Source organism: Suricata suricatta, chromosome 9 (genome assembly GCF_006229205.1).
Source record: "Suricata suricatta isolate VVHF042 chromosome 9, meerkat_22Aug2017_6uvM2_HiC, whole genome shotgun sequence".
Taxonomy (NCBI): domain Eukaryota; kingdom Metazoa; phylum Chordata; class Mammalia; order Carnivora; family Herpestidae; genus Suricata; species Suricata suricatta.
In genome coordinates this window covers 3627377-3653732 of record NC_043708.1, presented here as the reverse complement: position 1 = coordinate 3653732, position 26356 = coordinate 3627377, and the positions used below count along the sequence as shown (strand labels likewise).

Genomic DNA, 26356 nt, shown 5'->3' with positions numbered 1-26356 from the left:
GAGGGGCGGTCCTGGTCTGCCTCCCTTTGGCCATTGGCCTCCGTGACCTTTACTTTAAACCCTGGAGGAGACTTGAACCTGCCGGTCTTCAGGGCTCTGCCCCGCTCCTGCCCTCTCTGCCTCCCACCCCTGTCCCATCGCTGGGTGCTGATGGCTGCCCTGGACCCCCGCCCTGCAGCTCTGGACGGGGGCCGCGATGTGGGTGCCTCTTGGGCTCTGGCCACGCAGGTCTCCCTCTTGAGTTGGGCTCCTCGAGCTGGACCTTCTCCTCCATGATGCCTTCCTCCCCCTGGGGCTAAGTCCAGCCCCTTTGCCACCGAGGTGCTGGCTGGTGGAGGTGGTGGGGGTGCCTTCCCACGCTAAGCACAGGTGGCTGGGAACCTCCAGGGAGCTCGGCAGCCTCCGTCTCTGTCTGCTTGCCTGTCTGCTCTGCTCTTCCTGGGGCCACGGCGACCCCCCTGGAGCTCTGTCGCCTGGCCTGACCCACTTGCCCTCTTTGTGCCCCAAATCACCAGGCTCGGGACCCGCTCGGCCTCGCTTGTCTGGTTGTCTGCCTAGCAGTTTGCTTTGCTCTGCCGAACCCACGCCTGCTTTCCCTGGCCCTGCCCGCCGTCTTGCCGCCCTCCGCCTGCTTGCTTTCTGCCTTCTGTTGGCTCCAAACACTCCTATCCCTCAGGACCCCCTCCAAGTTTCCAGCCAGTCCCCAGCGCCCACAGGACAGGCCTCCCCTGGCATATACCACCTCCCCCAGACATCCTCGGACGTCTCCTCCCATGGTGGGGGGAGGTCAGAGCCACTGTGGCCGCAGCCAGAGTCCGTCCTGCCCCTCAGCCCCAGGCCTCTTTGTCATGTCCCCCCGGGGGGGGGGGAGGGGCAGCCACAGCCTGTCCCTGTGAGCCCTGGGCTCTGCAGTGCCCCCAGGCCTCATGACCGGTCTGGGGGGCCACTGCCTAGGCCCGTGGCTTCTCGCACCTTCTTCCTGCCATTGATCATCACCACGAGCTCCCTCCACTGAAAGCCACGCCGCAGGTGAGACCGGGCTCGACGGCTTTCCGAGCTTCTCCGAAGCACCAGCCCTACCGCAGTTCTAATTCTCTGCATCTCCCCCAGGCCCGCCAGCTGTGGCCTGGCCGGGTCGGCCGAAGAACCAGACCGTAGAGGCAGGAGAGGCCCCCGGAGGAGCTCCGCCCTGGACCAGCCTTCCTTCCCGGCGGCTGCCTGGCACCCCACGCCCCACGCTGTGCCCCTGCACTCCTTCCTGGATCGGGGTGAGTTGCTTGCTCTCTTGGACACCACAATTTCACTAGTTTCAGCACACACGTCTCTACTCACGAAGGCACACATTTAAGCCGGGGAGGGGGCCGCTACCAAGAGTGGGTCTTCATCACCAAGCCTGCGACTGGGGGTCTGCAAGCTGCCTGCGGCCAAGACCCTGGCCTGGAGCCGGCATGCGTGCCCGCCCACCCCAGGGCGGTGCGTGGACCAGACATGGTAAGTGGGGGGGGGGGGCAGCTCGGGCCAGGCACACAGTAGGCCCTCCACGTCTCGGGCCAGGCACACAGTAGGCCCTCCGCAGCTCGGGCCAGGCACACAGTAGGCCCTCCGCAGCTCGGGCCAGGCACACAGTAGGCCCTCCGCAGCTCGGGCCAGGCACACAGTATGTCCTCAGAGAAGCTTTGCCAAGCATGTGGGGGGAGTGAAGAGTGACGCGTTTGCCCTCTCTGGTCTCTGAGGCCCAGCCCGAGGGCCGGCGTGGGGACGTGGAGACAGGAAATCGGGTCTGTCTGTAGCGAGAAAGCCTTTGTCCCCGGCAGCCGTGCTGGGTCAGCCCCTGTGTGAACGCTGGGGTCTCACACGTGAGGCTTTGACAATGTCTTTTAATCACAGTGTGGCCTTTAAAAAAATTTTTTTTAACGTTTATTTATTTTTGAGTGAGAGAGAGAGAGAGAGACAGCATGAGCAGGGGAGGGGCAGAGAGCGAGGGAGACACAGAGTCTGAAGCAGCTCCAGGCTCTGAGCCGTCAGCACAGAGCCCGACACGGGGCTTGAACCCACGAACTGTGAGATCATGATCTGAGCGGAAGTTGGACACTTAACCGACTGAGCCCCCCAGGCGCCCCAATCACTGTGGCTTTGGAGGGAGTTCTCTGAGCCCCCTTCCTCACCCCTGAAATCACAATAAGATGGGAACGTAATGGTCCATTTGAAGGCAATCCGTAACGATAGAGAAGAAGGCGGAGGATTACAGCCACACGGCTCACTCCAGAATGGATCATTTGTTTACCTGTGCCTCATGTACTCAGGACGTATCGACGTGGCAGGGGTGGGGGGGTGCTCGGGGGCCAGGGCTCCTGGCGGGCAAAGACCAGCTGTGCCTTAAGGCCCATAGGGTCCAGCCGGACCCCCTGGGAGATCCCATGCTGAGACATGCCCAATGTGGCAGCCAAGCGAGGTGGGTGGGAAGAAGGGAAGCCCGGCTGAGGGCACCTTGCGTTCTGGGGTGCCAGGAGCCAAGTCTCATGGAGGGACCAGAGGGCGCTGTCAGGACCAGCGTGTGCCTCGCATCAGGTGCTCCCGGGGTCCCCACCGGGGTGGTGAGCAAGGGCAGTGAGGCTTCGCTGGTGGGACACAAGTCCCCCAGACGTTCGTGGAGCCTGGGTGGGTCCCTGCAGGGCCCAGATGCCAGCCTCCCGCTTGGCGCCCACACACGGGGCTCTGCCAGAGGGAAGGCGGTGCACGGAGCTCCGGGCTAGAGCCGGGGGTCGGGGGTCCCCTCCAGGTGCAGCAGCCCGTGAGCCACCTGCCGTGGACCCCTGGGGTCCCCCAGGGTCTCAGGTTTCCAACTCCGCTTACACAACACCGTTTAGGCAGACCCGCTCCCCAGCCCTGCCCGTCTCCCCTGGACCAGAAACGAGGCATGGAGATGATTTTTATTTATTTTTATTTTTTACTTTTTTTAATTTTTTTAATGCTTTTTATTTATTTCTGAGAGACAGAGAGAGACAGCTGGAACAGGGGAGGGTCAGAGAAAGAGGGAGATACAGAATCTGAAACAGGCTCCAGGCTCTGAGCTGTCAGCACAGAGCCTGATGCGGGGCTTGAACCCACGAACCGTGAGATCTGACCTGAGCTGAAGCCGGACGCTTAACCGACTGAGCCACCCAGGGGCCCCTGGAGATGATTTTTAAACAACACCCGTCTGTGTAGGCAGCAAGGGGCAGAGATCTGCAACCTGGGGGCCGTCGCCTTGGCTTGTTTTCGCTTCCTGGAGAGCCAGTTGGGCTGCCACGAGGCGGCGGGTGTGTGCCCAGGGCTAACGCCAAGGAGGGGCCTCCGGACGGCTCTGCCCTGTGATATTTACCCCCGGCTGGCATTTGCTGAGCCACCTGCATGCACAGTGATGTGGCGGAGAGGCCTGGGGGGGAAGGTTTACACGGGGCGGGAGGAGGCAGGTCTGGGGTGGGGCGGGGTGGGGGGGTCGCATCCGGGACTGACAGCACACGTCCGTGCCGCTGGTCTGTGTGCCCGTGGCTTCTAGACTCCTCCTCGGGGACAGCGAGGACCCCCTGGAGGCGGGCTGAGCTGAGGGGCAGAGCGGAGGTGAAGGCGGGCACCCGGCCCCTCATGCTCCTCGGGGTTCTGGGATGGCCGCTCTCTGGGCCCCGCCGCATTTCAGGTCCACACCGTCTCCAGCAAACACGTTATTTTTGCTCGTCACACATATTTGGGGTTTTTGTGTGTCATTAAGCAGAAAATAGAGAAAGACTCGATCGAGGGTTCTTCTCAATGAAAAGAAGTTAAATCATGACGTTGTCCACGCCCCGTGCCGTCGGACATCCCAGGAGTTACAGAACCGCCGTTATTAAGTGTTGAAAGAAATCGATCACTTTTAGGAAAATTCTTTTTTGATGGATGGGGCTCGTCCCTGAGCGATGAGACCCTGCCTGGCCAGACAGAGGGCGGAGGCCCTGTCGCTGGCGGGAGTGGATTCTCCAGCCATCTGTCATGTGCTAAGCTGTCCCCCGGGGCCTGTCTCTAGCTGGATGCTTCTGGGCGGGCACACGTGTCTCGGGGGAGACGGTGTTCTTGTCTGGAAGCTGGCCTGCCCCTGGGTGGGTGTGAAAGGGAGCCCAGAGCGCAGCTCAGCCTCTAGGCTCCTAGAAAGGGACAAAGTGTCCCTCTGCCCCACCTTTTCCCACCTGCAGCTTTGTTGGGGGGCGGTCATTGAAGCTCTCAGGGCACCTGACCTTGTGACTTGTGATTCAAACCCCGAATGCATTTCCAAGCACATTTCCCCAAATCATGTCAAAACATGGCAAGACTTAAGGGCACCAGGACGCATATGTTTCTTACTCATTTACATGAAGTAACTCAGATGTGTTGTTTATGAGCAATCTGACTTGCAGAAAGAGAAAAAAAAAATCTACCCATCTTTAATGAGCTTGCTAATGAATTTTTCCTTGAAAAGAAGAAGGCGGCTTTACACAGAAGGGGGTGTGGAGGGAGACAAATTAAGGCTCCGAAGGGTTAAAGGGCAGTGGGCAGTGTAGACACTGGCATTGTCAGCTCGCGGCTCTGGGGGGCAGTGTCTTTTTAGAAGACCAGAGTGTAACACAGCTGTGAATAGAACCCAAGAACCATCCCCCCTCCCCTCCACGGCTTTGAGCCCTGTCCTCTCTCCTAAAGGGGGACAAGGAAGTATACAGCCTGACTCCCATCTCAAGATGGAAAATTCTGGAAAAGAGTTAATATTTTTCCCAACGAGGCCATCTCAAATGTGGGGTTCCCATTTTGAAAGGGAGACCCTGGTGTGGATGGGGAAGGAGGGGGAGCTCCAAGGGACAGCCCTGAGTCCCATGTGGCTCTGACACGGTGCCTGGGTCCAAGGGACAGCCCCTGAGTCCCATGAGGCTTTGAGAAGCAGGCCCTTAGGAGAGGCTTTAGGGGAGGACGGGGTGCTACAAAGGTGGGCTCTGGTCCTTGGCGTGGACGGAGTCCGTGTTTTGGTACCAGGAAAGGCGTGCATCGCAAGAGCCTTCGGGACTCCCCTGGGAGGAGGTTGGACGCCCTCGGGGCCACGGCAGCGTGACAGGGCAGTGCCACCTGGATCCAGCAAAAGTGTGCGGCGGGGAGGGGATACCCATCTTTGGGGAGCCCCTCCATCCTGGGATTTCTAGTGCCTTCTGGATTTTAGACCCTTGGTCTCCGTCCTCACTGTGGAGACCTGATCGCCGCTTGCCATGCTTTTGGGAACTTAGTGGTGAGAAAGTCTCCAGACGTATCGCTGGGTTTGTCTTCTCAGCTCCCTTCCCCACCCCCACCCCGGGTCCTGGGATCCGTGAGGGACCAGGGGGCAGAGCAGGTGCTGCAGCGGCCCCCCTTGGGATGCGTGCGGGAGGGGAATTAATCAGGAGGGGAGAGGAGGGTGGTGGAGGGTGTAGTCGTGGGTCTCTTAATTGCTCTCCGGTTTCTTTGGGCTCAAACAATCCAGATGGAGAGTTCTTAAGTCCCCCGCCCTGGGGGTCGGGGGAGAGGAAGGCTGCCCTCCACCTTTTGCCTGGCTTCTCCGCGGTGAATAGGGTCTTTGGCAGGGCTTAAGGAGACTCTTAGCCTGGGAGCTCTCGGGGGGCCCCGTTTGAGGCGGAACAAAGGCGCAGGCAGAAAGGAATGTGGGGGAGCCCCCCGTGGGGAGCAGCCACCTGGGGGTAATCGGGAGGGCTGACCGCACATGAGTTTTCCCAGGTCCTGTGAATACATTCTTTCAATAGAAGGTGCCTTTTCTTCAGATGAAAAGAAGAAAAGCTCAATCATCTTCCCTGGAACGGAGTGTGTGTGTTTGTGTGTGTGTGTGTGTGTGTGTGTGCGCGTGTGTGTTCCCGCCGGGGCTGCGGTGGCCCCTGCCCTTGTGTGTGTGGGGGGTGGGGCGGGGAGTGGCGAGACGCAGACAAGAGGCTGCACAATGACACGGTTAACCAGTCACCCCATCAGTGCCACCTCGGACACGCTGGTGCTCCTGGGTCCTAAGGGCTTGTTTTCTGCACGTTTCTCAGGAGGAGGACTCCTTGCCTGTAAACATGGACTTGATCAAACCGGGCCTGATGCCCGAGAGAAAGCCGGAGAGGCAGACGGGCCCAGGGGGACAGGGCTCCAGCATGGACAGTTGGGGAAGGACAGTCAGAGGGGCCGGAGGTGGACCCTGTGTCTGTACCAGCCACGGGGACCCCAGTGGGGCGGCTCCTGCCTTCCGGGCTCCTCTGGGCCGTCCGAGGGTGGAGATGGAGTTGTTCCTAGTGGGTTAGGAAAGCGGGGGGCTGGTGGGCGTGGTTAGGGAGGGTGGCGGGGGGTCGGCGTGGCCCACTTGGCCAGGGGCAGCCCCGAGCAAGGGGACCCTTTCCGATGGAGGCAGAGGGCTGGCCCCAAAGTGCCCTGAGAGCTCCGGCCCTGGAGCAAGGGGGGCGGTGTCCCTGCCATGAGAGGAAGGGGTCCCCGCCCCAGTCTCGGCCCGTGCCTCACGTCCTGGCTTCTGGGCCTCCATTTTGCCGCCTGTAAAATGGGGCAGTAGCCTGTCTGCCTTGCGTGGTGCTCTGTGAGGCAGGGGGAGCGTGGGATGTCAGTTGGGGAGAGGTGAGGCCCTGCTTCACCCGATGGGGGAGGGACAGGGACCTCTGGTGTCCGCCCCCCTGGCCTCTGGGGCACACTCCCACTACTCAGGACTTGTCCCTGATGGACAGGACTTGTCACGGGGCTCGGGGTGCAGCCGTGCCCTGCAACAGCCCCAAGGAGACCTGGTTGCAGCCCAGGCTCCACCCCTCCAAGGCTGTGACCTTGGTTCCTGTCTCTGGCCCGCGTGGCCTCGATTTTCCCATCTGTAACATGGGGCAGTGCAGGATCTCGGTCATCTGAGGGCCCTTGGAGCTCTGGCTTCCTCTGGCTGCCTCAGTGGTCCTCTGTGGTTTGTGTGCTGGGTCTTTAGAGTCTGAGGGTCAGGGGTCACTGGTCCACTGCTGTCCAGCCTCCGCTGTTTTCGAGGGGAGAGGGCCGCTGCCTCGCTCCGGACGTGAAGCCCACCCCCAGTGGCCGGCTCCTGCGTAAGCCGCACGGGCAATGGGGTCGCATTAGCCAGTCCCCACCATCAGCTTTGTGACCGCAAGATCCTGAGAGCGCCCAGCTCCAAGCCAGCCGGTCACAGGACGCTCAGCAGAACCCCCGTTGGTGCCCCCACCCCCCACGCCCGCCCTCCCCCTCAACTGAGAACTTCCTGAAAAAGCCATCAGGGTAGTAACTTCTGGAAAAGTGATCAGTAACCAGGCTTGTGCTGGCTGCCCGCTCAGACCCAACTTGGGAGCTGTCTGCGGGTCTCTCTCTCTCTCTCTGTTCAGCATGTGCCAGTAAACAGCTCACAGAGCCCCGGATCCGTCCCATGCCTGGTGACTGCCACGGTGGGGGGTGCCCTTTGTTTTGTGACCTTGGTGGCAATCATCTCTGGACAGAGACGAGCATGAAGCGAATCGCCAGCCTCAGTTAGACCGGGGGCTGCCTTTCCTGAGGCCGCGCCTCCTCCAGCCATTTATCGTAAACATACCCCAAATAGGCCCTAATTCTCTCTAATTGCCCACTCTCGAAGCAAAGAGTGAAATTCCAGGAAGTGGCAAATGGGAACGTCCTCCGTGGCCCCGCCAGCCCCACGAGAGGGTGGGTGGGGGCCGGCGTGAGGGGGGCCCAATGACCTCTCCCGTTTTCATAAATGGGCCCGGAACGTCCAGGCCTCGGCCTTCACAAAGGTACAGGAAATGAGCTCCGCTGAGAGGTCCGTGAGGGGACATAAGTGGGCAGCCTCTCCTCACCAGGTAGGAAGCATGAGACGGAGGCGCCCCTGCGCCTGGTGGTTTGTGTGAAGGACAGGCTGGGTTTCTGGTAAATCACCGTTTTATTGGGAATAATCCTGACGGCTCCGCCCCGCAGCACCCAGCCCCCAGCCCGGGCGAGTGTCCCGAAGGCATGGCGGATCAGCTGGGTCTTGTTTGCCTCCGGAAAAGAGGGAACTTTGAAAATATGGAGCTAGAATTTTCTTTTTTTTAATTTCTTTTATTAAAAAGGTTTTTTTTTTAGTGTCATTTATTTAGTTTTGAGAGACAGAGACAGTGTGAGCAGGGGAGGATCAGAGAGAGAGGGAGATACAGAATCCGAAGCAGGCTCCAGGCTCTGAGCTAGCTGTCAGCACAGAGCCCAACGCGGGGCTCGAACCCACGAACTGTGAGATCATGACCTGAGCTGAAGCCGGACGCTCTACCGACTGAGCCCCCCAGGCGCCCCTGAGCTAGAGTTTTCTAATCCTGTTAATTCCCTGATGATGTCAGTTCCCTCATGCGTGGCTCGGGGGTCCAGTGCACACATTTAGGAGGTCTGAGCTCCAGGGCGTGGGGCGCTGTTCCTCTAGGCCCTGCAAGTTGGCCTTGCGTTTTCCTCTGGTTCCAGGCGATGCTCCTTTCTGCAGCCTCTGTGACGTCGGCGGCGATCGGCGCTATGACCCGCCAGGGCAAACGCAGGGCTGTGCCAGGCCTGCGTCTCACTAGCCGCCTGGGGTCTGCGTGAAAGTTAATCAGGGACAGTGGGGAACCCCAGGGGTTCTTGGAGCCCCAGGAAAAGACCCAGAGGCCCCCCAAACTATCTCTGATTTCCCTGGTCCTGCTAAACGCACCAAAGTCCTTTCCTGACTCAGTCCCATGGGAGGTGCCAGTGCCTGGGGTCTTGCTGTGTGTTGACGGTCTGGAGCCCCGCTGCCCCCTTAGGTCTGTGCTCACAGACCCCCGGGCAGGGCTGGAAACTGTCTCGGGTGGTATGAGACTCAAAATGGGGGACCCAGAGCTTTTACCTAACAAGAGTCTGCCCTTGGTTACCCGCAGCTTATGACCATTTATTAACATTTATTTTTTAAAGAGGTTTTGGGTTTTGGTTATAAAATTAACTGATGAGGGGGAAAACAGTGTTTGGGAAGCTCAAGGCTGGGGAAGGAATTTCTAGGAGGATTTGGAAACAAGAGGCGAACCCTTCTGTGTCCTGGCCGAGCCCTGGTGTGGAGGGATGGGCACTCCTGAAAATGGGGGTGTAGGCAGTGGGGGGGATCCCCCAGGGCTTAAGTCAGGGTAAGAGGCGTTGCAGAGGGCCTCCTCCTACCTTGCGGCTCCCTGCCCGCGCCGGCTCTTGCCCCGACCTCTGGCTACGGCCTTGCCCACCTCCCAGCGCTGGTCAGACCGCAGGCCTAACTGCCTTTTGGCCACACCTCCTGACCCCTCCTGGACACGCGTTCCAAATCGACTCCCTCCGAATAACCCAACTCACTTTTTGTTTAAACGTTAAGGCAAATGCTTGAAACTGAAGGCTGGCTACACCTGCCCACGGCGTTTTGTGGGCAGATTTAAGATTTGTACGTAGTTGTTAAGGTGAAGGTGTTTGGGGTGCCTGGGGGCTCAGTCGGTTAAGCGTCCGACTTCAGCTCAGGTCATGGTCTCACAGTTCATGGGTTCGAGCCCCGCGTCGGGCTCTGTGCTGACAGCTCAGAGCCTAGAGCTGCTTCAGATTCTGTGTCTCCCTCTCTCTCTGCCCCTCCCTTGCTTGTGCTCTTTCTCTCTCAAAAATCAATAAATGTTAAAAAAAAAAAAGGCAAAGGTGTGTGTCCAGGCGCCAGGGTCGTCATGCTGTGGTGTGTGTGCGGTGGTTTGGGGACTCGCTGTCCCCTAAAGCCCCACGGCCCTGGCCCACAGCCGACTTCTCTAGTCTCACCGTGCTCACGCCCCACGCCTGCCTCTCCCTGAGCACGTGTTGTGCCTTCGCAGTGCCCTTCCTCCCGACAGGATGCCCTTCCAGTGGGTCTCCTCCCGGCCCTCTTGGCGTCCGGCTCAGCTGTCACCCGTGCGGTCAGTGTCTCTATGGAGTCGTAGGGGCTGCGTGGGGAGCACTCAGCCAGGGGCTCTCCGGGCGGGAGCCTCGCTCCCCCCCGAGCCCATCCCCCGTCCTCTCCGGGCCCCGTGGGAGTGGGGGTCTGCACCCCCTCGGCGGGCGCGTGGGCGCGTGGGCGCGTGGGCGCGTGGGCACGTGAGCCGGTGCCCTGCAGCCGGAAAGGCCTGACTCGCCAGTCCCACACTTGCTGGACGTTGGGGAGTCCCTGCTCTTTGGGTGCGTTTCCGGGGCAGTGACCCAGCACTCTCCCCTTCCAGTTGAAGCCGCCATCTGGAATCCTCCACGAAGAGACCTGGACGTGCGGCCCAGCACCCCCCGGCTGGCCAATCGTAAGTGGCTGGAGCATGGGGAACGCGCCGGTGGCCCCGTCACGGAGGGCGGGGGGCTGCTGCCCCGAGGAGCATGCCGCCAGGCAAGCCCCGTGGGGGGGACTGGTGAGCAGCGGTCCGCTCACGGGGCGGTGGGTGCCCAGGGAGCCACACTGACTGCGGCCCTGGGGGGGGGCTTGTGTTCTAAGGCGGGACCCCCAGCCTCCTTGTGTTGTCTCCGTGGCAAAAGAATTCTATAGGCAGCTTCGAGTGCCGGACCCCCAAAGAATTCCTTCTCTTTCGATCCTCTAAATGAATGGCCCTGTCATTATTGAGTGTCCCTTTGGCTCTTGTGCCCCAGGGCGGACTAGGATGGAGGCACCCTTGTGAGCCGGGGGGCCCTTCAAAGGGCCCAGGACAAAACGCGGGCCGAGGGACCAGCCTCTCAGACGGGTTTCGAGCTCCGATGACCTTCACTCACCCCCTTGAAATGTCTGGAAAACAGAATGGGCAGATTTTCTGTCTTCAAAGTTTCCGGCTAAATCTCTTCAAGTTCTTTATTGTTTGAGACTGAGACACTCAGCAATGGTAATGGGCTGCTGCTTTTGTTTTGGCCCTGAAAGGCCCAAATATTTTCATATTGCTGCAGACAAGTCGTCTATTGAGGCAGGAACGCCGTGTCTGTCCCTTCCCACTGGGGGGACTGTGTACGTGTGTGTCTCTGTGTGCTCCAGGGTCTTGAAACCGGTTCTCATGGGGATGCCCATTCACCGGGTCCGGGGAGGGGAGACATCAGGGAGGAGTCCAGGGGCCCTAACCGCATACCTGTCCCCGTTTGTCTGGGATGTCAGCTCCCGCAGGGTCTGGCTGCACTGACCTTTATCGTGCCCGTGCCTGTGTCTGCCACGCGTACGTGTTAAGGGCTGTGGGGTGTGCACACCTTGGTGACCGGCTTGGTGGGAGGAAGCAGAAAGGTCTAGAGACTGTGGCCATTCTATTTTTCTTGGGGGAGGGGGTCATTTCACTGGTATCTATTCTGTGGTCCAAGTTGGCTGACTGAATGAGGGCGCCAGGGAGAGATCAGCGAATACATAGGTGAAGAAGTGAGCAGGCCAGGGGGGGCGCCCAGTGAACACGAGCCTAGGAGGTTGATACATGAATCGATAAAATCTTGAATCCCCGTGTAAAGAGGGCCACCCGCGAACCAGCGTCCAGTCCCCATGGGCCAAGGCGTCTGTGTGTTGGGTTGGTAGCGCCCGAGGTCTATCGGAAGAGAATGAGACCCAGTGGAAGAGACGATGAGTGACAAGTGGACAAGCAGGGGTGGACAGCACTGTGTCGTGTGCTTAAACATTTGCTAAGAGGCTAGATCTCACGTGAAGCGTCCTTAGCAGAAAAGATAGAGCCAAAGGAGCGATCAGCGGGGCGGGAGGGAGCCTGGGTTGCTGACGGGTAGGTTTATGACAAGGATCATGGGGAAGGGGTTCCGGGCCCCACTTCTCTCCAGACTCAACGGTTGTGGACGTTAAGTAGGGACGGCTTTTTGTACGTCAGAGCAAAGTGAACACGAGAGAGACTGAAGAGAGGCTCGCTGGCCGAGCCCGCCAGGCTGAGGAGGAGCGCAGGAGCCTGTGGGATGAGAAGGTTCAAGGAAGAGGGGGCAGGTGCACGGGGGAGACACTCGCGGTGAAGGACAGAGAAGGACCGTTTCTTGGACGAGGGCTGAACACACACAGCAGGAGGCCCGCGTCGGGTTTCAGGGAACCAAGCCCGGCGCTGAGTTTGCGTCTGTGCTCCTGGCGGAAAGATAAGTAAGAGCAGTAGAGGAAGAGGTCAAAGAATCGTTAAAAAGAGAAGGAGGACCTGAGGAAGAGAGTTAACTTTCACCAAAGGGTTTTCTAGCTCCGGGCATACGTAAATAAATAGATATCGAAATACCAAAGGAAAGAAAATCAGAGAGAGAGAGAGGGAGAGACAGAGATCTCACTCACAGAGGAAACTCCTGGGCCCGGATGGGAGCAGGGCGCGAAGGGTGCTCCTGGGAGCTGAGTCTGTCCCATGAAAGGAAAAAGAAAGAATAAAGCAAAATACTGAAATTAAAGGTAAGCACGGGAGGAAAAGTCACAGACGGTAGGTCCAGAAATCCACGAATGGGGGACTAGGTCCGCGCAGGAAGGCAGCGGTAGGGCTGGGGGCAGGCGGCCATCACACCTCAGAGCTAATGGTCAGTGCAGGTCTGCCAGCCGTGGTGCTATCGGTAAGATGAGTCTCTACATGAACAAGTAAGTCAATGTCCAGAGAACCCTGGGTGGGTGGGGGAAGGGTGGCACCTCATCTCTTCTGGGCACCGAGTGCCAGGAGAAGGCGGGCAGGGCAGTGGGAGGGAGAGAGGAGAGCAGGGCTGTGGCAGGAGAGACGGATGGGTGGTAACGTGGTGGTGGTGACTAAATGGATAGATGGGGGGGCATGGGAGAGGGGAGGCTCAAACTGTGCATCATCGTGGGTCCAAGTCTGAGCACTCGCTCCATCAGCAGTGGAGCAAATAGCCGAGAAAAAGAAAGAAGACAAGGAAGGGAGAATGGAAGGAAAGGAAGGAAGGAAGGAAGGAAGGAAGGAAGGAAGGAAGGAAGGAAGGAAGGATGGAAGGAAGGAAGGAAGGATGGAAGCAGGGGAGGAAGGCAGGCAGGCAGGCACGCACCATGCAGCTGCAGGGGGAGGTGATGGCCGTTTCCATGTGGCATTAGGATCCATGGTCCCTGGCAACTGAGTGTCAAAGATGGAGAGAGCCAGGAAAAGAGAGAGACGGAGAGAAACGATGGAAACCGGCTGGGGTGTGGGTGTTGGCTGTAGGTGATCGTGTATCCAGTTAGGCGCACCTGCCATCCAGACACAGAAAGATAGTGACTCCCCTGGGGAGAAGGACCTGACCGAGGGAGCCTGGGCTCTGGGAGAATGGGAGGCAGTAGGGAAGGTTGAAAGGGTGGAAACCGATCAAGATGGGAGGAAGAAAATCCAAATTAAAAAGAAACACGTAGGTCTGACAGTGACGTCTGAGAGAGGGACCTGGTTTAGCACCAATCGCCCACATGAGTCAAATCTGTCCCCAGAGTTTATAAATAATAAAACCAACACCATAAATACAGGACTGAACGTGTTCCACAAACCAATAGGTAAACACACACATAGAGAGAGGGAGAAGCGGCTGATTCTGGACATGCTGCCTGCAGCAGCCAGGCGGAGGCGCCCGTGGGGCTGTCGCTCGTCTGACCCAGGTCCCCCAAGGCCCCTGAAGGCGACGGGGTGGGGAGAGGGGAGGCGAGGGGAGAGAGACTCCGTGCACCTGCCCAGGGGGCTGAGGAGCGGGCTGTTAGGCGTAGAGGTCAGGGGGACCTTTAGGCCAACGGGATGGACCAGGCCCTGTTTCTAGAGCAAGGGAAGTGGAGCGAGTGGAAAAAGAAGCCAAAGAGGAAAAAGGAAAGATAAAACACATTCAGACAATCTCACGACCCAGGGAGAGAGGAGAGAGGTGGTCTGAGTGGGGCTCACAGTTGACGGGCAAGTTCGTTGAATAGATCTATGCAGTACACCTTACAGAGAGTAAGTGAAGAATGAAGAAAACACTAGCCTGAAGGCGTGGCCTGGGACCGTCACAGAATACACAGTGGGGGCCCACGACTGAGAGAATAAATGCCCAAGTGTAGACAAGGACTCGATGCCCGGACAGGAGCTGGCAAACAAGGCCCCCGGCGGGTGGTGTGCACCGGGCCTTGACTGGCCGGCTCTCTCGGGGGGACCAGGAAGCTACGAGTCCACACAGAGGGGAGGCTGGACGTGGGGAGGAGCGACAGCAAGCCAGGAAGGCGAGATCTGGGAAGAAAAGGCCTGGGCGCCCGGAGGCTGGGTGAGCCCACCGCGGGGCTGCGGAGGGAGGTCTGCACGGTCGAGGCTCCGATGAGATCGCAGCTGCGCTGCGGACGCCCAGAGACCAGGGAGGCAGGTGCGAAGGACGGATGGAGGAGCCACTGGAAGGGATGTTCGGAGGGAGCGGGGGCCTTCCTTCCAGTCCTGGGGGCCCCTGAGCTCCAGCCACAGAGGGCGTGGGGGGGGGCGAGGGGCCAGCTCTTGGCATGTCGTGTGCTTGGTGCACGCACATCACCTGGCGGGGTGGGGCTGGCTCAGGGGTCCCTGGCTGCCCAGTGCCTTTGTGGTATCTTGGCTGCGTGGGCCATTTCACCTCACTGCTCTCATCCTCAGTTTCCCCATCCATGAACTTCGAAGGGCATTCGGCTTCCTGCTTGGGTTGACTGTGGGGCCCGTGCCGACCTGCCTGTTGTCAGAGCCCTGTTTCGGGTCCTGGGTGTGCGGGAGGGCCAGGCCCTGGACCTTGCAGAATGTTGTGTCAAAGAGGGGTGTGGGGCCAGGTGGGGTGTCTCGGCCCCTCCCCGGGCTGGGTCACCTGTGAGGGAGGCTTTTCCCGCCAGGGGGCAGCAGAGGGTAAGGGAGCAGGAGGCCCCCGGGGCCATGGGCCCTGCCTCGCAGCCTTGCTAGGTGCGGCTCGGCTTCTGTCCACGGGCGGTGCGGGGAGAAGCAGGCAGGTTAGAAAGTGGCCAGGAATGCCCCAGAAGGGGGACCTGGGAGCCCAGTGCCCCAGGCGCCCAGAGGCAGATCACCAGCTCCCATGTTCATGCAACCTTCTGGAACACGCCCGAGGCCCTCCCGCCTGGTCTGTGGTGGGGTGGGCCGCCTGCCCTCTCCCCTTGGGGTCTCAGGCAGGTGCACGTCAGCCCCAGGGTTGCAGAAGTGGGCTCCAGACCCCAGCCCCCTTGACATGGCATCCTCAGAGCCCGTTTCAAGGCCTCACTGTCTTCTCAACTATTTTCCGATGTGCTCTGTATCTCGGTGGTTATCGATTCTCGGTGTGTGTTGGACTTGTTCTCTCTCCTCCCCACCTGCACCCCCGCCCAGCCCCCGGGGCCGTGGCAGGTCTGGAAGGTTGCGTCCTGACGTCTCTGAGCCCAGGGACCCCCTGGGTCTGTCCAGTCTTCCTTCTCTGTAGTGGACAGGATTTGTGCAGTTGCGTGTTGTGTACCCGTGTTTGTCTACGGAAACCAGAACCAAAGTCCTGCTGAGCTCGGAGTTCCTCTTCGGGACATTAACACAAAATGTGCCCTGGGCAGAAGGAGCCAGGGGGCATGACCGGGAGCACGGGGGACCTCAGGAGCCGGGCTGGGGCGGGTTGGCATCAGGCCCGGAGGGCAGGCGGGCTGTTGACACTCAGAGTGACTTGGGCCCTGAGGTGGGAGCAGGGAGCTGGCCCATCAGACGTGCCCGCTGGGGCCCCGCCATGATGAGCTCAGGTGCTCTCTGAGGGCGGTGAGGTGGTGGTGGGGGGCAGGATTCAAGGCCGTGGAGTCTGAGACAGGGTGTGTGGAGGCAGTGAGGGGGGCTGGGGCCATTTCCATGATTCTGGTGTGGCCCCAAGTGGGTGACGGAAGGATGGAATTCATGCGTCAGGAGCCACCCTTCTGTGCCTCTGGTACCACGTGTCTGGGCCACGTGAGCCGGGCCGTGTGATGTGAGGGGCTGCAGGGCTCTGCGCCCCTCCTCCTTGGAAATCTGGGGGCTCTGGGCTCTGCTTCCGCCCGCCTGAAGCCTGGGGGGTGCACTTATTACCCTGAGGCACTTGCAAAGACAGGGTCCCCAAGAGGTCCCCTAAGCAGCTTAGGTGTCCCTGTGTGGGTTAGGGTGGGTGTGGGAAGGGACCCAGAGCAAGGAGAACCAATTAAAAAAAATTTTTAATGTTTATTTATTTATTTAAATTAAAAAAAATGTTTTTATTTATTTATTTATTATTATTATTTTTAATTTTTTTAATGTTTTATTTATTTTTGATACAGAGAGAGACAGAGCATGAGAGGGGGAGGGGCAGAGAGAGAAGGAGACACAGAACCGGAAGCAGGCCCCAGGCTCTGAGCTAGCTGTCAGCACAGAGCCTGACGCGGGGCTCGAACCCACAAACGTGAGATCTGACCTGAGCCGAAGCCAGAGGCTTAACCGACTGAGCCACCCAGGCGCCCCTGTTTTTATTTATTTTTGAGAGAGAGAGAGAGACAGCATGAGCAGGGGAGGGTCAGAGAGAGAAGGAGTCACAGGATCTGAAGACAGGCTCCAGGCTCTGAGCGGTCAGCACAGAGCCTGACGCGGGGCTCGAACCCACGGACCGTGAGATCATGACCTGAGCCGAAGCCGGAGGCTTAACCGACTGAGCCCCCCAGGCGCCCCTTAATGTTTATTTTTAAGAGAGAGAGACAGAGCACAAGCAAGGGAGGGGCAGAGAGAGAGGGAGACACAGAATCCAAGCAGACTTCAAGCTCTGAGCTGTCAGCACAGAGCCTGACATGGGGCTTGAACCCACGAACTGCGAGACCATGACCTGAGCCGAAGTCGGACACTTAACCGACTGAGCCCCCAGGCGGCTCAAGAACTCGAGTTCTACGTGGTTGTTTTAGAAGCAGCTGAGGCTCAGGACTCAGGAAGGATTCCTAATGTGGGGTGTGCAGCGAGGGGGAGGGGGCGGGACTGGAAATGGGCCAGTGGGAGCAGCTCCAGGGAGACCTGCTGGGCGGGTGTGTGGGTTGGGATCCGGTGGATTCTCTGTCTTCTCGGGACTGCAGAGGGCACGAGGGTCGGCAGGCAGGGCGTCAGCGTCTTTGGCTCTTAAAATTGAGTTTTAAGTCTGGGGTCCTAGGGGCCTTCAGTTCCGGGATACTGAGATTCAGAACAGGCCTTGTCCCCCACCGCGGCGGCGGCGGCAGAGAGCAGAGTGGGCTTCCTGGGCCCCTCAGGTTCTGTCCTGACCCACCCCCGAGGTCGAGTTGGGATCTCAGTGCTCCTGTCTGGTCAGGGCCAGCGTTTCTTTTTTATAACTCATTAAAACAAGGACCCATTTTCTCTCTTGGACTTTGACCTTCGTATGCGCTCCGTGCACAAATCCTTTCCCTGCGACCCCAGGAGGGCTCTTTGGATTCCTCTGGGACTCCCAACTCCCTCCTGGCCTTCCAGGAGCCAGGGGCTGGGCCTCTGGGGCAGACAGGCCAAGGTCCCCCTTGTGTTCCTGATGTAAATGGTGTGGAAGTCACATGACCTAGAGCAGGAGAGCCCCGCCCACTGCCCCGTCACACTGACACATCGCCCTGCTGTTCTTTTCCCCCTTCAAATTCTTGTCTATGGGCATATTTTTTTTAAATGGACATCTTTTTCTTTTTTTTAAATAAGCATCCAGTTCCTAAACCTTGCCTTCTTCACCACATACATCCTACGCTCTCCATTTAATATTTTGTCATCGGTGTTTAATTTTTTCCATAAAAAAATCCTTGCCTCACTGGCTGTGTGTGTCCCACCGCGGCTACACCCCGATTACATGCACACACCCTGCCACCGTGCGTGTCACTCGCCTTTCTTTGTTAATCCTAACGTCCTGAATCACCCCGCAGCGAATGGCTTTGCATACCCTCTTTTTCATTCTTACAAATTCCTCTCCTTCCCCCAGAAATGACCATTGCTTGCCAGCATGCTCGTTTCTCCTGCTAGACTGTGAGCCCCTGCGGGGCGAGGAGCTAGGCGGATTGATCTCCACATGTCAGTGCCGTGTGGGTGCTTGTGAGTGAGAAGGTGGATGGATGGAGGAGGACATGGATGGCGAATGGATGAGCGAGCGAGTGAACGAATGGATGACTTTCCCAGGGCTGAGCTTCCGGAATGAAGGGCCGGGGATGTTTGTATGGAGACTGACCAATTTCTGAAGGCTTGTAGCATTTTACAATGTCCAGCGACACATTAGCGTCTTGTTAAGATACTGCTAGTTAATCTCTGTCAAAAGGTGTTTTTCTGTCATTTTTCTTGCGCTGCTTTGATTACTAATGAAGGTTGAGCATTTTCACATATACTTGTTAACCCACCGTACTTTAACTTCTGTGAACTGTTTGTCCAAGTCCACTGGGTCATGGCTTTCTGGTGAGGTCAGTCAAGGACGGAGTGGGTGTCCTTGGGGTGCAGCGGGCCCCCTGTCACCGGAGGCATCCAAGGGGCAGGCCAGGCAGACACTCGATGAGGGTAGTTTTAGGGAGAGTCGAATGGCAGCTGTGGGTTCATCGAGATGGCCTTTCAGGTCTATTTGACGAGGATTTGCTTCTCCCTGGAAATGGGTGGTGGGAACACCTTCTGTTTGGTGGCCTGGCGACATTTAAGTCACTTTCCCGGGGTGGGCTTGTGGATTTATGATTTATAAACTCCAAGCCGCACCCTCTGTTCACTCTTGCGGGACAGGAATATCTCTTTGACCCTCCACGGTCCAGATGGCCGTGCCCCGTGTCTCGTGTAGTTAGCTCCCACCAGCCTCTCGGTGGGACGGGGCGAGGGGCCGTCTGCTGCCCTCTGTGTTCCCAGTGTCCTCCACCGTGTGGGCAAGTGTCCCGAGGCCTCGCTCGATGGGACGTCCTGGATCGGGTCGGGTCGGGGATCCCCTTTGGTTTTTCTTCAACGGAGCAATTAAATTCCATGATCCAAGGAGTAGAATGGACCCCACGCTCTTCAAGGGCCCCTCCTCGTGCCCACCAGAAACTAACCGGGGCTCAAAGGTCATTGAGGCCCCTCGGGGAGGGAGTGTCACCCGCCGAGGGCTTGCCCCACTTTTCTAGAACGCCCTCTGCCCCCAGCTTCCTCCCTCCGAGCCCTCTACTATAGCACTGAGCGCTGTTTGCCTGCATCGGAATTAACTCACGCACGTGTCTACCCCAGCATCGAGACTTGGAAGGCCAGCACTGACTTCCGGCATTGGGTTAATCCATCCATCCATCCATCTGTGCACTTGGCCTCCATTTCTTGCCCTGGTGCTTTGGCCTCTCCCCTTCCCTGAAAGCAAACCTCTTCATTTTGGGCGGGCTGCGCAGTGCTGTGGGCTGTGGTCATGAAGCGTGCACCCTCTCTGTCCCTTCCTCCTCCGGGGTCCCTGCTCTGAGCACGCCCCAGCCGGACTCCTCTGCCACCGCCACCCACACGGCTTCTGTCCCCGCGGTGCTTTCCCGGGCCTCACACACTGCGATGCGGATCCGGGGCCGGGGTCCGAGAGGGCCCCCCACCCGTGAGCGGAGGCCCCCCTGCCTGGTGCATGGTCCCTGACATGAGCTCTGCCTTCAGCCTTCTTCCGCTTCCGCCGCCTCCGGGTCGCACTGGTCGTCACTCACCCTCCATGTCGTCACTCACCTCCATGCCTTCATGCCTCCACCGCCGACAGACATTTTTAAAGTGAGCTTGTGCTATACTAGGGCGTGTGTGTCCCTGCAGCAGGGCCAGCCTCGCCTCAGCTCCAGCTCCTGGGGCCGAGTCCTGTCACCAGTGTCCTTGCCCTTCCCGACTCTGTTCCTGACAAAACTAGGTTGATCAGTAATCAGCAAACTGTGCCCCTGGGTGGTCAGAAACCCTAACCCACGCCCTCGAGAGGCCCGATGGATGGCTGGTTCTGGCCGAGAGCAGGCTTTGGAGTCATTAGGACGCCCTGAACTTCACAGTGACGATCTTAGAGCCGTTCCTGTCCCTTTCAAGAGGAGTTAATGTGAGGTTCTATTTAGAGAAAAGCGGGGGAGGTGATTGTCCGTGTGGGTGACCAGGATCATGGTCCGGTGCGGGGGTCTGCACGGAATTACCCACCGGCAGACCTGGGCGTCCAAGGCGCAGGCCACATTGCAAACCCTGGACGTGGCCCCGAGGGTCCACGCGGGTCCCAGGCCAGGTGGGCCCCCCTCTCATTAGTGCACCGCTGCCCGTGCAGGACAAGACATGGGTCTCGGGGTCTCTGCTAAGAATTCCGCTGTGCAGTCGCAGCCTCGGAGCGCGGGTGTGGAGGGAGAGCCAGGACCCTGGAGCTGGACAAACGTGTGTGGTTTACCCTGACGGTGACAGCACCCACCTCGCAGGGCTGTTGTGAGGATTGCTGTAACCAGGACCTGGAGGCTGGTTCTGATCGGGCGGTGCGTGCCCCCGGGGGCTGCCAGCATGGGGGTGGGCGAGAGGCCAGCGGGTTCCTGGGAGACAGTCGGGCTGACCCTGGGGGATGGAATGCCAACCTTGTAGGACACTGGAAGAGGAGACGGAGAGTTCCGGCAGGAAGCTTTACGCTGGGGGGACCCCCCCTGGGGCACGCCTTCACGCTCACCTCTGTAAAAGGTTGGAAGTGTCCGCCTGTCTCCCCTACCGCTGTCTTGCCTGTGGGCGGCACTCACACACGTCTCTCCCTCCCCGAGAGATCTCTCCCGGCAGCCTCCTCCCCCCAACATACTAGGCGCCAGCCATCGAAGACCTTGCACACCCCCTCCAAACGTCCCCCCTCCCAGTCAACAGCCTCTGGGCTCAGATGCCAGCAGCCTGGGTGCCTAACACAGCAGCAAGCCGGCGGTAGGGGGGCGCCTTCCACGTGTGTCGAACGGGTACACGGGTGACTGGTCAGCTCATGAATTGTAACCAAACGCAAGTGGCAGATGTCAAACCCTTCCCTAAGAGTTTGTGTTTCACTCCCGATTAACGTGTTCACGGTCTCTCTGTATTGTATCTCACGGACTTTTACACGACGTGTACTGTGTGAAAACCGGACTCTCGTGTTGGGTGTCGTGCGGTGAGTGAAGCTTTAGCCTCTGGGTCTCGTGTGAGGCGGAAGAACCCCGCAGGCCCGGGGCCCACTTCCCGACCGGCGGCGCTGGGCACGGCGCCCCTCCTTTCTGACCCTGGGTCTCCTTCTCCCTGAGGCGTCGCCCGCCGGGTGGTGGTGAGGCCAGGGGCTGGGCGCAGAGGAGGCCTGCGTGTTGGGGGTTGTCTCGAACGTTCCAGCTGGCCAGTTCCGAGCGAGGAAAAAGTCAGCCCGGACCTTTTGCTCAGCTTCCTTCTACAGTCAGTGGGATGTGTAAGACAGAGGCGGGGCCGGCTGCAAGTGTTTAGCGAGTCGGCCCCGGGGCAAATACTGGTTTCATTAATGAGCGGTGGCTTTTTCCTTCCTTGGAGCCCCCCGCCCCTTTCCATCCTGGCGTCTGCTTCTCACGTGGAGGCTGAAGCTGGTCAGGGCCACGGCTTCGGGTTCGCTCTGCCTGTGGGTGCGGGTCTGTAGCCAGCTGCGTGCACCTCGGCGTCAGTGTGCCCGGCAGGAAGCAGCGGACGGTGTAGAGGGCGCGTGAGGAAGGGCTTCGGGCCACATCTTTGGGGATTAAACCCCCTTCTTCTGCCCTTGAGGGGAAAGGCCCGTGTGCCTGATTTCCTCCAGCCGTCTTCCTTCTTCCCCTGGCTTTACGCTGGAGAGCAGTCTGTCTGCGGTCCCGTCTGTGGGCCTGGAATCAAGTTGGCGCAGGGCTGTCAGACACTCGGCCGTGCCCGCTCCCTGCAGTTTTGGGGTGCGGGCCCGGCTTATAGATGGCTCGCAGATGAGGGAGTCGAGGTTCAGGCACGGCTGGGTATCCGAGCCTGGACCGACGGTCTCCCACGAGGAGCCCGTGTTCTTTCGACCCTGGCAGCTAGACCCTCGCAGTGCCTGTGGCTGGCCTCTGCCAGCCCCCGTGTGCCCGAGTGGGTCCCTGTCCCCACTGTGCACCTGGACCAGCTCTGGCATGGTCGTCCAGCGCTCAGCTGGGTCCAAGTTAGAAGCTTGGCCGCATTAGGCAAAAGCATAGGGGTCCCTTGGGGTGGGGGGTCCTGGAGAGACCCCCAGGTTCATGTGTGTGAGGAGAACTCTGCTGTGTCCTCCCCAAAGGGCAGCCCAGGTAGGCTCGGCTTCCACCCTCCCCCCAGCCTCTCTCCTGCCTGGACCTCCCCCCTCCCCAACCTTTGTGCCTCCGGCTTTCACAGCCTCGGTGGGCGGCCCCTGGCCGCTCGATGTGGCCATCACTGCCGTCAGCCTGGCCACCTCTTGCACCAGCCATGATGTGCAGCCCCCACACCCGTGCAACCGCCATCCCTGAGGCCAGGGACCCTGGGGCAGACCCTCTGCTGGCTCCCTCCCCTCAGGTTTGGCGGAGGCGCCCTCCGGCTGTATGCACACCCATGTCCCAGAGAGGAGGGGGCTTGCCTCCATGCTCCTAAGGGGCCCCGTGGGAGGGACAGGCGGATAGGATCCTCTTCCCAGGGGACTGTGAGTCCGTGTGTAGGCGTCTGCTCTCCGGGGGGCCTCAGGCTTCTCGACACCTGGGCCCGTGTATGACCCAGGATGAGGGACTCTCTCATGTGCCCGGTGTTTTCAAGTCACCTTCCCCTTGAAACAGGCACAGGGCTGGGGACCCCGTTTCCCAAGGTCAGGTGAGAAAGCGGAGGCTCAGTGGTCACAGCCCCCAAGCTGTACTTGAACCCCATCCCTTACTCTGAGGTCTGTGCTTCTGTGGCCCTTTTCAGCACTGTTTCCTGCGCTAGTAGGTGCCTAATAGATGTTCACTGACTGACGAGGCAGAGTTTTGAATGGACGGGAAGTGCTGAATTGATTGTTGGCTGATGTGCAAGTTGAATCCACATGTGTTCCTTTAAGAGGAAGTGTGTTTTCTTGGCCAAGACTCTTCAGGGCAAAGTGTGAGGGTCTCAGCCTCTGGGGTGTGGGGTGGGGGCTCACCCCGGGGCAGGTGCCGCCCAGAGGGCAGCCATGGTGAGGTCTCTCTGGATGGAAATGCCTGTCTTTTGCAGTTTTGGAAGGATTTGTGTCTAGAATAAATCTTCCTTTAGGCGGAAGTGTTCTCACTTGTGTTGTGGCCCGAGTGATTTGGCTGACGTGGCATTTGGGCGTCCCCAGGTGGGGGGCTCCTGGTCACGCCCATGTCCTGTCTGTGGCAGGCTGTGCGCCCCTGCGGTGTGGCGGGCTCTGCCTGAAACGTCTTTTTCCCTGCCACTGGTGTCGGTTAACCTGTCGGGCCCCGTGCCAAGTCTGAGATGCAGCAAGGGCACCCAAAACCTGGGGGGGAGTGGACCCCAGACCTTGACTCTTCCCATCTGCTCTCACCCCCAAAGCACACCACACGGGCACAAGTCAAGGCATGGGGCTCTGGAGGCCTTGCTCTTTTGAATTCTGGCCCTGGTGTCCCCATCTGCCAGCACGGTGGCCTCGGGCGGGTTGCTTGAACCACCCCGAGCCTCGGTTTTCCCACCTGTAGAATGGATGCTTCATGACAGGAAGCATTCAGAGAACGCCTCACGGCACCCCACATGCTGGGTCTGAGAATCAAGGTCCGGGTTCGAGACGGCCCCGGTGCCTGCGTGTGCGTGGCCCCCCCAAGCCTGGTCACCTGTCACCTGGAAACAGTCACGTTTCCCTGGCTGGGGCATTGTGGGACTCAGTGCGACTATATATGTGAAAATAAATGCGCTGTCACCTGGCACACAGATGGCCCCACTCGCCCTGCTGGTGGCTCCGGGTGTGGCGCGGTGCCCTGCGGCCCACGGGCGCTGCTGGCAGAGTGGAGGCATCAGAGAAGCACGCGGCAGCTCTGGGGAGGCAGTGAGGGAGGGCAGGGTTTGCTTTTGAATACAGAGATATAACAAGTTCAGAGGGCGTGGGGCAGAGGCCAGGGTTAGGTGTCGCGGGGGGTGGGGGCGGAATCAGGGAAAACTCTTAGAAACCCGCAGAGGAGGAGGCCGATATGTTATAGTGCATCCAAGCTTACTCGGCAGTGGTGTGGACGGGGCTGGCTGGGGCGGTTTCTAGAAAGGCCTTGAGTTCCAGATCCTGGGTTAGTGGGGCGAGAACCTCCACAGGTCAGCGGTGTGGGGGGTCGTGAGGACCTGGGTGCACTTCTGGAAATCTCTGCAGGTGGAGGAGACCGCGGGAGGGGTGATGTGCGGGGGCCCAGAGGTTGAGGGGAGCTAGACGGAGGGGCAGGAGCTGGTGACCCGGTGCTCCCCGCCCCCCTGGCTGCTGGGCACCAGGGTCTCCTCCCGTGCTGCCCTATGACGTCGGTCCCTGGGCCGCTCTCCTCTCCTCACCCCCGGCCTGCCCGCCTGCATGAGGACTGTTGTCGGCCAGTGAGACCGGGAGCAGGCCCCTTCATCTGCGCCTGTGTCTCTCTCAGCCTCCACAGCCACGGGGACACCCTGCACACGTCCCCCCGGGACGGGCCGGACCCAAAGACTCTGGACCAGGGTGGCCCTCTGCGCGGAGGGGCGCGCCCTCCCGGCTTCTCCTTGCCTAGCCACCTGCCCTCTGACTGATGGACATCACTGATCTGAGGCTCAGACACGTGGGCCGGACCCCCACCCACCCCTCGCGAGCCCCGAGACTCGGGGGGGCCGGCGAGCCTTCGCCGTCCGCGGCCGTGACGCGGCCCGGACACCTACCTCACAGGGTTGTTGTGAGGATCGTGTATGCGTTTTGACGGCACCTGACCTGGGGCTGGGCTCACCTTGCTGTGCTCTCAATAAATGTGTTTCTTGCCTTAACAAAAAGTGATGGGTGTGCTACTAATATGAGGAGGCTGAGTGGCGGGTGCCCGTCTGGCTGGGGCCGCCCTCCCCCAGGGCGTGTGGCGGGCGGTGGGGGGTGCAGGGGAGCCGGCGCTGAGTCCTGGGAGCCACCAAGGCCCCGAGGCCAAGCTGGCCCAGTGGGGTCCTGAGAAGGAGCGTGCTGGGGTGAACTAACTCGGGCTGGTCCCCTTTCTTCTAATGGCTTTAGGGTGCTGGGTTCTTTCCAGAAAGGAATGTTGAGGGGGTGTGGAGGAAGTCTGAGCTGAGCGCAGTGTCGGGGTCCCTGGAGCCCCAGAAGGGCGGCCCCAGGCTGAGACTCTTCCTCCCCTCCTCTGTGCTCCCAGGGCCCTGCAGGGGGCCGGGCAGAGCCGTCGCTCTGCCCCCCATGATGGTGAGGGCATGGCCAGCCTGGCTGTGACCCAGCGCCAACACTCAGCCCACAGGACAGTTACTGAGCTGAGTGGGACCCGGAGGAGGCCACAGAGGAGCCCCTGTCCCCACCGACAGGAGCCCTGAGCCTCACGCCTCCGAGACCCAGCTCAGGAAGGTAGGGTTGTTGGCCAAATGGGGTCAGAGGGGCGCAAGTGCAACGGAGCCGTGGACCAGGTCGGCACACCTGACTTTGCTGGAGTAGATGCCCCAGACATGCCACCGGCGGGCGAGGAGAGGCCCAGCTCTGGCTGCCACCATCAGCACCAAAGCTCACCGCACTGCTGCCACCATCACCTCCTCCCCCCCTTCCCTTCCACCTCTCTGCTTCTGCTTCCTCCTTCATCGCCTCCTTCTTCCTACCTCCTCCTCTTCTCTCCTTTTCCTCTTTCTCCTCCTCTCCCTCCCCTCCTCCTCTCTGCCCCTCCACAGGGAGGTGCCTCAAGAGACCCACAGGTGGGTCCCACCGTGACAGCATGGGGCTGAGCGCGGCCCCTTTGCAGAAAGAAAGAACCACCTTGGCGCCCATGGCCACGTCTCAGCCAAGGAGACTTAACCCCAGTCCCTGATGGAGGTGGCGACACGGATGGTGTGAGTCCGGTCCAGGTGGCATTGAGACAAGAGGAAGATGGACCCCAGAAGGTGTCCCACCGAGATGAGTCCGTCCCAGCCGAGAGGGGCCGAGGGTCCAGAAGAGTCCTGCCCGTGGTGGGAGCCCCGCCTGCTCCTGATGGGGCTCCGATGTCCATGACGACGGGCCGCCTTGGTGTTCCGAGCCCAGACCCCAGCTCCAGACTCAACACGGCTTGGCTGTCCTTGAGGAAGGGCCCCCTGATGTCCCAGAGTGAAGACCGCAGCTCCAGCCTTCGATGAGGCTCGAACATCCAGGCTGAGGGGTCCTCTCGATGTTCCAGACGTGAAGCGAAGAGTCCAGCTCCGGCCTCTACGGAGGCTCAGATTCCTTGATGTTCTAGAGCCAAGACCGCGGCCGCATCCTCTGTTGAAGCTCAGATGTCCACGACGAAGGGTCTCTTTGATGCTTCAGAGTTGAGTCTATGGCCATACCACCCTGAACGCAACTGATCTCGTCTGATGCTTCAGAGTTGAAACCCTAGTTCCAGCCTCTTTTCTTGGACAGGACTTCGCTCGGGCAGGACTGGCTGTGTTGAGGCTGGAGATGGCAGAGG

At 59.7% G+C, this 26356-nt stretch overlaps 1 protein-coding gene across 1 annotated transcript in view; it reads left to right on the top strand.

Annotated features, from left to right (window-relative positions):
- LOC115301172 overlaps positions 1 to 24722 on the top strand; it is a 33068-nt gene extending 8346 nt beyond the window's left edge. Inside the window, exons 5-7 of the mRNA XM_029950860.1 lie at positions 1111 to 1268; positions 10215 to 10286; positions 24350 to 24722. Of these exons, the coding sequence (XP_029806720.1) occupies positions 1111 to 1268; positions 10215 to 10286; positions 24350 to 24501 (382 nt within the window). The 3' untranslated portion in view covers positions 24502 to 24722. The remainder of the gene's footprint in view (positions 1 to 1110; positions 1269 to 10214; positions 10287 to 24349) is intronic.
- The last annotated feature ends 1634 nt before the right edge of the window (positions 24723 to 26356 follow it).